The sequence below is a fragment of the Panulirus ornatus genome, chromosome 59 (genome assembly GCF_036320965.1).
Source record: "Panulirus ornatus isolate Po-2019 chromosome 59, ASM3632096v1, whole genome shotgun sequence".
NCBI classification, from domain to species: domain Eukaryota; kingdom Metazoa; phylum Arthropoda; class Malacostraca; order Decapoda; family Palinuridae; genus Panulirus; species Panulirus ornatus.
Genome location: NC_092282.1, coordinates 17,704,347 through 17,717,152, shown reverse-complemented (window position 1 = coordinate 17,717,152; position 12,806 = coordinate 17,704,347). Strand labels below are relative to the sequence as shown.

General features: G+C 38.9%; 1 protein-coding gene across 1 annotated transcript in view; it reads right to left on the bottom strand.

The window, feature by feature from the left end:
* Positions 1–12,806, bottom strand: part of LOC139767160 (uncharacterized) — a 1,522,454-nt gene that overhangs the window by 1,292,020 nt on the left and 217,628 nt on the right. Inside the window, 1 exon segment of the mRNA XM_071696189.1 lies at positions 6,641–6,806. Coding sequence (XP_071552290.1) covers positions 6,641–6,806 — 166 coding nt within the window.

Here is a 12,806-nt window from a genome sequence, read left to right as displayed (position 1 = left end):
TAGCATGTCCAAACGGTGCTAGCAAGCAAATCTATATAAATGTAGGCTTGTGGATGTCCATGACAACATATGCTTGGACACGTGACTGTATGGTCTTTGAGTCCTATGAACAAACATCTGCCTGCATTATGTGTTTTATGGTGGTTGATGGAACTAAATTCTCATGGATACACCATTTTTTGGGGTGAGGGAGGCTAAAATAGAGTTTTAACCCCTAAATGAGCAAATGGATTCTTGGACAATTAGAGAACTCTGTCTGTAAAAAAAAAAAAAAGAAAGAAAAAAGACAATCCCTGAAAAATCTTAGTCCTCTTTTTATCACCTACAGCTCTTAGTATTCATTTCACCTACTTTTCAGAGGTAATAGGAAAGGTAGATGTCCAAAGATAACATTAAAATCTAAGACTTGTCTCTTTCACAGTAGAATGCTAGTATATTTTTAAACTATAATCGAATATCTTCTCAAGTAGGATAGAAAAAAGAATACTGACTAGCAGTAAGACAAATGCTTGACAATATGTGCCCTGTTTACCCATCACAGTAAGTATATCCCCATGCAAAATTCATGAAAGCAAACATTAGTTCCAAGTATAATTCAAAACATAACTTTGGTATTTTACCCTAATACTGATTTTCATTGTCTTTACATCACAGTCTATTGATTATATTCCTTGGAAGTGTAGCAGAGCATCAGAAACTAAAAATAACAGGTTGTCAATTGAAAAAAGTATCAAGATCAGGTGAAAAAATATTCTGTCCCATCAGTACTTCCTGACATCAGTCATAAAAATGAACAAACTTAATGTCTGCTTTAAGATAACTAATATTCTGCTAGTACTTTGCCAAACTACATATCCTATACAGATTAAATGAAATGCATCATTTCATTCCATATCTAAATGTTGATATGAAGAGAGTACCTAGTTCATACTGGAATATGTAATGCATTTTGTCACATTTACATGAAAATTCTAAAGCTTAGCTTTCATAATCAATGTAATGAAACAAAGGAAAATATAAAAGATTTTCTACAGGTTACATTCCTTTAAGTGCCCTCTAGGGATGAAATCTAGGCACACATATAAAACTTTTATAAAAATGTTAAACTTATCTGTATGTTTGACAAAGTAATGTTCAAAATTCTAATGCAAGCACTACAGACCTACACTGCTAATGAAGCTGGGTAAAGTATATTTTACCTGAGCTATCTGTTGTCAGGCCATAAAAAAGACAGAGTTTGGTAAGAGTTCAACATAATTATGGTGGTCTTCAATATGCTGTAGTATGTATGACAATCTGTTCAAATGTGCTGATTCAAAATGCATCAGTGTAAACTGGATAAAATATACTGACTGAATCAATTACTTAAACATGAAATAGGAAGTCAAAATAGAAATTATCCTTAATGTCTGAGGTACTCCTGAAAGTACTGCACACATTGCTATATCTTTAGTCTTTAAAATCATGTGATATTATCTATTCTTGAGTCTATCTGTGCAAGTCCATTACACAACAAGAATCTTTACTTTCTTTAGAAGACACACTAAGTTACTTATTACAAATATCATGATATATATATAAACTATTACGTAATCAAATATAAAAGATATATAAATGTTTGATGTACTAATTTTACACCAAAATCATCTTTGTAATTTACTGTACTATTACTACTGTGTATATGCTCCATAAAGGATTTCATAAATGTTCATTTCCTATCTTTATCTATATAAATAACAGTAATAAATTTGCTTATGGATGGGGTTGTTAGGGAGGTGAATGCAAGAGTTTTGGAAAGAGGGGCAAGTATGCAGTCTGTTGTGGATGAGAGAGCTTGGGAAGCGAGTCAGTTGTTGTTCGCTGATGATACAGCGCTGGTGGCTGATTCATGTGAGAAACTGCAGAAGCTGGTGACTAAGTTTGGTAAAGTGTGTGAAAGAAGAAAGCTGAGAGTAAATGTGAATAAGAGCAAGGTTATTAGGTACAGTAGGGTTGAGGGTCAAGTCAACTGGGGGGTAAGATTGAATGGGGAAAAACTGGAGGAAGTGAAGTGTATTAGATATCTGGGAGTGGATTTGGCAGCGGATGGAACCATGGAAGCGGAAGCGAATCATAGGGTGGGGGAGGGGGCGAAAATCCTGGGAGCATTGAAGAATGTGTGGAAGTCGAGAACATTATCTTGGAAAAATGGGTATGTTTGAAGCAATAGTGGTTCCAACAATGTTATATGGTTGCGAGGCGTGGGCTATGGATAGAGTTGTGCGGAGGAGGGTGGATGTGATGGAAATGAGATGTTTGAGGACAATATGAGGTGTGAGGAGGTTTGATCGAGTAAGTAATAATGGGGTAAGAGAGATATGTGGTAATAAAAAGAGTGTGGTTGAGAGAGCAGAAGAGAGTGTTTTGAAATGGTTTGGTCACATGGAGAGAATGAGTGAGGAAAGATTGACCAAGAGGATATATGTATCAGAGGTGGAGGGAACGAGGAGAAGTGGGAGACCAAATTGGAGGTGGAAAGATGGAGTGAAAAAGATTTTGAGTAATCGGGGCCTGAACATGCAGGAGGGTGAAAGGTGTGCAAGGAATAGAGTGAACTGGAACGATGTGGTATACAGGGGTCAACCTGCTGTCAATGGATTGAAACAGGGCATGTGAAGCGTCTGGGGTAAACCATGGAAAGTTCTGTGGAGCCTGGATGTGGAAAGGGAGCTGTGGTTTCGGTGTATTATTACATGACAGCTAGAGACTGAGTGTGAACAAATGTGGCCTTTGTTGTCTTTTCTTAGCGCTACCTTGCACACATGAGGGGGGAGGGGGTTGTTATTTCATGTGTGGCAGGGTGGTGATGGGAATGAATAAAGGCAGACAGTATGAATTATGTACATGTGTATATATGTATATGTCTGTGTGTGTATATCGAGGATGTAAGGCATGTGTACGTGTAGGAAGAGAGGAAAGTGATTGGTTCTCAGTGAATGTAGGTTTGCGGCAGGGATGTGTGATGTCTCCATGGTTGTTTAATTTGTTTATGGATGGGGTTGTAAGGGAGGTAAATGCAAGAGTCCTGGAAAGAGGGGCAAGTATGAAGTCTGTTGGGGATGAGAGAGCTTGGGAAGTGAGTCAGTTGTTGTTCGCTGATGATACAGCGCTGGTGGCTGATTCATGTGAGAAACTGCAGAAGCTGGTGACTGAGTTTGGTAAAGTGTGTGGAAGAAGAAAGTTGAGAGTAAATGTGAATAAGAGCAAGGTTATTAGGTACAGTAGGGGTGAGGGTCAAGTCAATTGGGAGGTGAGTTTGAATGGAGAAAAACTGGAGGAAGTGAAGTGTTTTAGATATCTGGGAGTGGATCTGTCAGCGGATGGAACCATGGAAGCGGAAGTGGATCATAGGGTGGGGGAGGGGGCGAAAATTTTGGGAGCCTTGAAAAATGTGTGGAAGTCGAGAACATTATCTCGGAAAGCAAAAATGGGTATGTTTGAGGGAATAGTGGTTCCAACAATGTTGTATGGTTGCGAGGCGTGGGCTATGGATAGAGATGTGCGCAGGAGGATGGATGTGCTGGAAATGAGATGTTTGAGGACAATGTGTGGTGTGAGGTGGTTTGATCGAGTAAGTAACGTAAGGGTGAGAGAGATGTGTGGAAATAAAAAGAGCGTGGTTGAGAGAGCAGAAGAGGGTGTTTTGAAATGGTTTGGGCACATGGAGAGAATGAGTGAGGAGAGATTGACCAAGAGGATATATGTGTCGGAGGTGGAGGGAACGAGGAGAAGAGGGAGACCAAATTGGAGGTGGAAAGATGGAGTGAAAAAGATTTTGTGTGATCGGGGCCTGAACATGCAGGAGGGTGAAAGGAGGGCAAGAAATAGAGTGAATTGGAGTCATGTGGTATACAGGGGTTGACGTGATGTCAGTGGATTGAAGCAAGGCATGTGAAGCGTCTGGGGTAAACCATGGAAAGCTGTGTAGGTATGTATATTTGCGTGTGTGGACGAGTGTATGTACATGTGTATGGGGGGGGGGTTGGGCCATTTCTTTCGTCTGTTTCCTTGCGCTACCTCGCAAACGCGGGAGACAGCGACAAAGTATAAAAAAAAAAAAAAAAAAAAAAAAAAAATATATATATATATATATATATATATATGTATACGTTGAGATGTATAGGTATGTATATTTGCGTGTGTGGATGTGTATGTATATACATGTGTATGTGGGTGGGTTGGGCCATTCTTTCGTCTGTTTCCTTGCGCTACGTTGCTAACGCGGGAGACAGCGACAAAGCAAAATAAATGAATAAATGAATAAAATTATATGAACTCAGGTTCTGAAAGAATGCAAAAATTTAGGGGAAAAATCAAAGTAAAGGGTTTAATAACTTTAACAAACTAAACACTGATTTTCTAATTCATGGCTTTCACATGAATGAAAATAAATATGCTGTTCTTTTAGCAGTCAGTATAGAGTTAAGGAGAGGTATTTGGATGAGGATATCCAGAATAAATGCAAATATAAAACAAGTTTTTACATTGAAATTAAATGCATTCTTATGTTCTTTTAGTTAAACTGGAGAGCAAATGAGAGGTCTTCACATTCAAAATAAATTATAAATCTATTGTTAGTAAAAGCATTATAATGGGGAGCAACTTTAGATTTTTGAGAGTGTTTTGGTATATGGACGTGATGTTCATCTAAGGATGGCAGATGAAAAACAGATGCTTACAGCAAAATAACACATGGGAGATGTGCTGAAAGTTCTGTAGGAATTCTAATAAATGAAATGAAGTTACAAGTGCTTTGCACAAGATGCTTGCACAAAAAGTATTTGCTCCAACTCTATTGTATGAGATAATTCTCTTTAATATAAAGAAAAACATAAGCATGGTAAAGATGAATGAAAAGAAAATGAATAAAAAGAATTTAGTTAATATACATACTACAGAACGATGACATTAGAAATACAAAAAGGATTAAAGCCTACTATAGTAGCACAGCATAATATTGTGTATCAAAAGGACAGTCTCTCCCAGTTAGCAAAACACCAACCATTCTAGGCATGACATATGACACACATGACATTCACATCTCACATCAGCAACAACTAAACAAAAACAACACACAAACTAACTGCCCCCAGAACTCTAACTGGTATAGGGCAAGCAAAAGAATCTCTCAAAATCCTCTACAAACAGTGCATCTGCACCACTTTAAACTACCTCACCTGCCTGATTTTCCTTCCTTTAATGAGCAAATATAAAAAAAAATTCAAACCACAGAAAATACTGCACTCAGAATAATCACTCTCAGCCTAGAAACCACAGACGCTCAAAACTTTCACAACAAAACAAGGATTCTCCCAATAAAGTCTCGCCTCAACATGCTAGGTAACTGCACAAGACTCCTCCCTGCCCAAACCACTCTACGACAAATCACCAACCTCTAGGTAGAAATAAAAAGCTTACTTCCTCACAATTTAATTAATCCCACTCAGAGATCCCTCCATCCCCAACATAAACACATTCACAATGAAATAATCTGAAAAATACTAAACAACTGACCACCCAACTTAGTCTTGAACTCCAACCCACTAGAAATACATCCATCAGTACTTCCCACTCCTAAGACAATTATGAATCACACTCTTCTGCTTATGCTCTGAACATCAGCCATCTCTAAAAGATTGCAAACACTGTTTTAACATATTTCAAGACCCTCCATGCCCACAATTCAACTACCACAAAGGAGACACCAAGCACTTACTACTCAACTACTACTCAACTACCCTGCATTTTGTGCACAAAGATGCACACACATCACAGCACTTTATATGACCTGCTGTCCTGATCAGTGGATGTGGTGCTATGGGAGCCTCATAAGGATAAAAGGGACCTGTACGTCAACATTTAACGTAAGTAATACTAAGGTTGCTGAAGACTTAAAATAGTAATGTTGGGGAAAGGCATGTTGTGGAAGAGATGGTCTGATCTGATAAATATACTAGAATATGGGTATCTAAGATGATTCTGCCAGCAGAATGACTGTAAATCATGTGCAGTGTTCTGAAGTGCTCTGTGTACGAGAGCAAAGTGTGAGTGGAGATAAAAATCTTACCTAAAGACTGAACTCAGTTTGCCAGATGAACAGATATGAAATTCTATGGATAGCATAGAAAACGTTGTTCATTTTGATGCTATGCAATTAGGCTGAGAATAAACAGCAATAATCTGTGACCTTTTGTGCACTAAATCTCACCCAAAAATGGGAAAAAGACTTACAGATAACAGATCAGAAAACCATTTCAAGGAAGTATATACTTCCTACTAATGCTTTACAGAAAGATACTATAATCAACTATACTTACAATGTCGAAATTTACAGATGTATTAGATAAAAGTCAGTGATTTCACTGTGTTTAGAGTCCAAAACAGAGTCTCTACAGCAGGGAGTCACGATGGATGATCAAGATGGAGGAGGAATGTTGCAAAATCATATCAAGAAGAAATAAAAGTTACATATACAAGAAATGAAAATACTTACAACTCAAGATTACAGTATACTGTAGTTAAAATACTTACAACTCAAGAACACAGTATACTGTATTGCTAACGCAATCATAAAACAACAAGAAATGATATTCAAACTTACTTGAGACTCAACGGCCCACTGCTCCTCCTTAGCCTTAACTTCATCCGTCAAGCGCTTGAGAGCTAGTTGGGTCTTGTCTCTTTCATCTGTTATCTGTGTGACAGTTGATTCCATTTTGGCAAGCTGCTCCTTCAAGTTACCTATCTGATTACTCATGGATTCACACCTATAAAAACAAAAAGAAAATCTCATATCATTCATCAGAAAGATCATGTGAATTCAACAAAAATGGCTCTTTGCAACTTTAACCCCTTCATTGCAAGATCATAGGAAAAAGCCACAAATGAAGCATGGAGCAATAAGAGCCATTCTCTATGCACATCATATGACATGTGGAGCTGGGAAGGGGTTGATAAAATAGCCATCTTTAGAGGAAAATATGCATAAAGTATGAATAGAGGCTTTCCATACAATTATTAGAAAAAGAGAATAATGTGGACACTACCAGTCAGCTGATGTAGCCACCAGCCAGTAAATATCAGCAGAAAGACTTGGTGAATGAATGTCCTCTACACACAAAATACAGCAGCATAAAAACCAATTAATGAGCTCCCTCCTAGTTAGCAACAAGCATAATAAGCATATCCAAAATCATAGAGTAAAATTGTGCATAGAGGCTCATAAGACCCTTACCAACTTACCTTTTTTGAAAGAAGAAAGGCAGTTTTCCTTAAAATTAACACCTGGACTAAACACTAAGTAATTCAAGGATCTGATAATGTAGAGTTAACACTGTTAACGACAGATTTACACTAGTAAAGATGACTGATATTAACCAAAACGAGGCACAGACTTCCCAGTTATGAATGAAAACAGTGAACATTTGTGGAGTTTTGGCCTGAAAAAGGACAGGTGATTGGGAATAACGTGTTTAAAAATAGGGAAACACACAAGAATAAGTGGGATGTGGTTATAAGGAATTACTGGATTATGCACTAGATGACAGGTATGCAAAAGAAATCCTCTTGAATGCAAATGTGCTGAGAAGGGCAGCTGGTGGAATGAGTCAACACTACTTGATTGGAAATTAGGGTGAAAGTTTGTAAAAGCTTTAGATAAAAAGGATATTATATGGGTGGGAAGAGAGTGATAAGAGAAGTCAGCATCAAAAAGAGGTTCATATGAAAAGATACAAGGAAAGATTAAATGAAAGATGGCAAAAGGTGAGAGTAAATGACACTAAGGGAAGGGACTGGAATGGAAGGTATATAGGAAAGCAATGCTTATATGTGGCATGCAGAGGGTGGGATGTGGGCATGTGAAAGAAGTTAGTGAGTGGTAGGAAGAAGAAGCTAAGTTGCTAGTAAAAGAGAAAAGAAAGGTGTATGGAAGTTATCTGCAGGGAAGGCATGTGTCTGATTGGGAGATGTACAAGAGAAAGTGGAAGGAGGAAGGGCTGAAAAAGGGAGGAAGATGAGGGATGGGGTGAGTGACTACTGACAAACTCCAGGGATAATAAGAAAATGTTTTGGAATGAAGTTATTAATTTGAGAAAAACAAGAATATAATGAGAACATCAATGACAGGTGCAGACATGAAAATAGTAACAGGCAGAGATAACATGCAGAGGAGGTGAAGTGACTATTTTGAAGGACTGTTGAATATGTTTGATGTTTGGGTGGCAGATGTGTTGTGTCTTGGATGTGGAGGTATGTAAGATGAAAGAGTCATGGTAAGTGGTTCACTGAAAAAGAAAAGGGGAGGCAAAAACCTTGCATATGATGAAATGTGGCAAAAAAGCTGGACCAAAGCTGAATTTCTCAAGAAATAGGTTGACTGTGTTGTTGAATGATTAGTTAGGATTTTCAATGAATGTATAGATCAAGATGAGGAGCCTGAGGATTAACATAATGCCTTTATAGTGCTAGTGTATAAAAGCAAGGGGGAAAGAGGAATGTTCAAATTACAGGGGTATAAGTTTAGTGAGTGTACCTGGTAATACTGTATGGATGAGTGGTGATTGAGAAGTTGGTGACATTCACAGTTCAAACTAGTGAGGATCAGTGTAGTTTCACGAGAAGTAGAGAATGTGAATTACGTGTTTTCTTTGAAGATTTTGTGTGAGAAATACTTACAGAAACAGAAGGATTTGTATATGGCATTTAATGATCTGGGAAATGCAAACTATAACAATAGAAGAATTACTCTGTAGAAGATATTGTGAATACACAGTATAAAGTTTTTATGAAGAAAGTAAGGCATGTGCATGAGTAGGAAGAAAAGAGTGTGGTTCAAGGTGAAGGTAGGTCTGTGGCAAGAGTGTGTGTTCTCAACATGGCTGTTTAACCAGTTTATGGATGAAGCAGGGAGGTTAATGCAAGGGTCTTGGAGAGAGGGGTAGATCTGCAGCCTTGGAGGAGCATCACTTACCGTTTGTTTGACTTGGTGCCAGTGACAGATCTGAGTAAGACACAGCAAAATCTGGGTTTTGTATCTGGGAGTGTGTGAAAGGAAAAAGTTGAGTGCAAATGTGATAAAAAGTAAGGTTATCAGGTTTAACAAATAGGATAGTTGAAGTGTGAGTTTATATGGAGAAAAACTGGGAGAAAAAGAGTGTTATAGATACCTGGGGATGGGCATGGTAGCATGTGGAAACATGGAGGCCAAACTGAGCTAAAGGGGGATATGGCCCTGTATAAACAGGAGTGTGTGGAAAGCGAAGTCAATGCATGTGATGACATGTAGTCTCAACAATGTGGTAAGGATGTGACCTATGGGCCTTTGATAAAAAGTACAGGACAGGTTGAGTGTGTTGAAGATCAAATGGCTGAGGACAATATGTAGTGTGAAGAAGTTTAATCAAATTAGAAATGGCAGGGTAATAGAGAGAGGTTTTGTAGTGAAAAGATTATGTGTGAAAGAGCTAATGAGGGTATGCTGAAATAGTTTGGATTTATGGATAGAATGAGTGAAGAAAGAATGACAAAGAAGATATGTCAGGAGTTGAGGGAAAAGGGGAAAAGGGAATACCAAGGTGGAGGTGGAAGGACGGCATAAAAGATGTTTTGACTCAAAGAGGCCTGAACATGCAGGAGATTGTGAGGCATGCATGGGATAAAGTGAACTGAAGTGATGGGGTTTTGATATTTAAATGCATACAAGTACATGAGTTTAATGCTGGCTTAACTACATGTAACTAGTTTTCATGCCCGTCATTTGCATTGCGAGTTGTCGAATACCCATCATATGCCTTGCACATCTCTCCAACTCCATCTCGGTTCAACTCACAGTTCTAGTGCCTTATAGATGTAGACCTTGCATCTGTGTATATGACTATGTACTTTTATCAAGAGCATTTTTTTGGGCACATTTAACTGATTGTTTCATTGTGAAAACTGATTACATTAATAATGGCTCATGACCCTAAACTACCTACACCAAGTGTACAGACACTAAAAAAGTGTAAAACTTTAGCAGTCAAGATAAGCATTCCCCACAAGAGACAAGAAAAGTGGTCTAAAAATTACTATGGACACCACAATATATATATATTTAATCAGTTCCTGCCCAAGAAGTCCGTCCCTGCTTTATGAGGCCACTTCAGCACTCAGGAAGCTCGCCATGTCCACCAGTTAAAAAATAATAATATTTATATATATTTATCATACTTTGTCACTGTCTCCCACATTAGTGAGGCAGCGTAAGGAAACAGATGAAAGAATGGCGAAACCCACTCACATACACATGTATATACATACACGTCCACACATGCACATACACATACCTATACATATCATCCTATACATTTATTTATTTTACTTTGTCTCTGTCTCCCGTGTTAGCGAGGTAGCACAAGGAAACAGATGAAGAAATGGCCCAACCCACCCACATACACATGTATACACATACATGTCCACACACACAAATATACATACCTATATATCTCAAGGTATACATACCTATATGCACAGAGACATATACATATATACACATGTACATAATTCATGCTGTCTGCCTTTATTTATTCCCATCGCCACCCCGCCACACATGAAATAAGAACCCCCTCCCCCGCATGTGCACGAGGTAGCACTAGGAAAAGACAACAAAGGCCATATTCGTTCACACGCAGTCTCTAGCTGTCATGTATAATGAACTGAAACCACAGCTCCCTTTTCACATCCAGGCCCCACAAAACTTTCCATAATTTACCCAAGACGCTTCACATGCCCTGGTTCAATCCACTGACAGCACATCGACCCTGGTATACCACATCATTCCAATTCACTCTATTCCTTGAACACCTTTCACCCTGCTGCATGTTCAGGCCCCAATCGCTCAAAATCTTTTTCACTCAATCCTTCCACCTCCAATTTGGTCTCCCACTTCTCCTCGTTCCCTCCACCTCTGACACATGTATCCTCTTTGTCAATCTTTCCTCACTCATTCTCTCCATGTGACCAAACAATTTCAATACACCCTCTTCTGCTCTCTTAATCACACTCTTTTTATTACCACACATCTCTCTTACCTTTTCATTACTTACTCGATCAAACCACCTCACACCATATATTGTCCTCAAACATCTCATTTTCAACACATCCATCCTCCTTCACACAACCTTATCTACAGCCCCCGACTCGCGACCATATAACATTGTTGGAACCACTGTTCCTTCAAACATACCCATTTTTGCTTTCTGAGATAATGTTCTCAGCCTTCCAAACATTTTTCAACGCTTCCAGAACTTTTGCCCCCTAACCCACCCTGTGACTCACTTCCGCTTCCATGGTTTCATCCGCTACCAAATCAACTCCCAGATATTTAAAACACTTCACTTCCTCCAGTTTTTTCTCCATTCAAACTTACCTCCCAGTTGACTTGTCCCTCAACCCTACTGTACCTAATATCCTTGCTCTTATTTACATTTATTCTCAGCTTTCTTCTTTCACACACTTTACCAAACACAGTCACCAGCTTCTGTAGTTTCTTACCCGAATCAGCCACCAGCGCTGTATTATCAGCGAACAACAACTAACTCACTTCCCAAGCCCTCTCATCCACAACAGATGCATACTTGCCCCTCTCTCCAAAACTCTTGCATTCACCTCCCTAACAAACCCATCCATAAACAAATCAAACAACCATGGAGACATCACACACCCCTGCCGCAAACTGAAATTCACTGAGAACCAACCACTTTCCTCTATTCCTACTCATACAAATGCCTTACATCCTCGATGAAAACTTTTTAATGCTTTCAGCAACTTGCCTCCCACAACATATACTCTTAATACCTTCCACAGAGCATCTCTATCAACTCTATCATAAGCCTTCTCCAGATCCATAAATGCTACATACAAATCCATTTGTTTTTCTAAGTATTACTCACATACATTCTTCAAAGCAAACACCTGATCCACACATCCTCTACTACTTCTGAAACCATACTGCTCTTCCCCGATCTGATGTTCTGTACATGCCTTCACCCCCTCAATCAATGCCCTCTCATATAATTTTCCAGGAATACTCAACAAACTTATACCTCTGTAATTTGAACACTCACCTTTATCCCCTTTGTCTTCATACAATGGCACTATGCATGCATTCAGCCAATCCTCAGGTACTTCACCATGAGCCATGCATATAATGAATATCCTCACCAACCAGTCAACAACAGTCACCCCCCTTTTTAATAAATTCCACAGCAATATCATCCAAACCCGGCTTTCATCTTCCACAAAGTTTTCACTACCTCTTCTCTGTTTACCAAATCATTCTCCGTGACCCACTCACTTCACACACCACCTCGGCCAAAACACCCTATATCTGCCACTCTATCGTCAAACACATTCAACAAACCTTCAAAATACTCACTCCATCTCCTTCTCACATCACCACTACTTGTTATCACCTCAACGAAGTTCCCATTTGCTCCCTTGTCTTACGCACTTTATTTACCTCCTTCCAAAACATTTTTTTATTTTCCCTGAAATTTAATGCTACTCTCTCACCCCAACTCTCATTTGCCCTCTTTTTCACCTCTTGCACCTTTCTCTTGACCTCCTGCCTCTTTCTTTTATACTTCTCCCACTCATTTGCATTTTTTCCCTGCAAAAATCGTCCAAATGCCTCTCTCTTCTCTTTCACTAATAATCTTACTTCTTCATCCCACCACTCACTACCTTTTCTAATCAACCCACCTCCCACGTTTCTCATGCCACAAGCA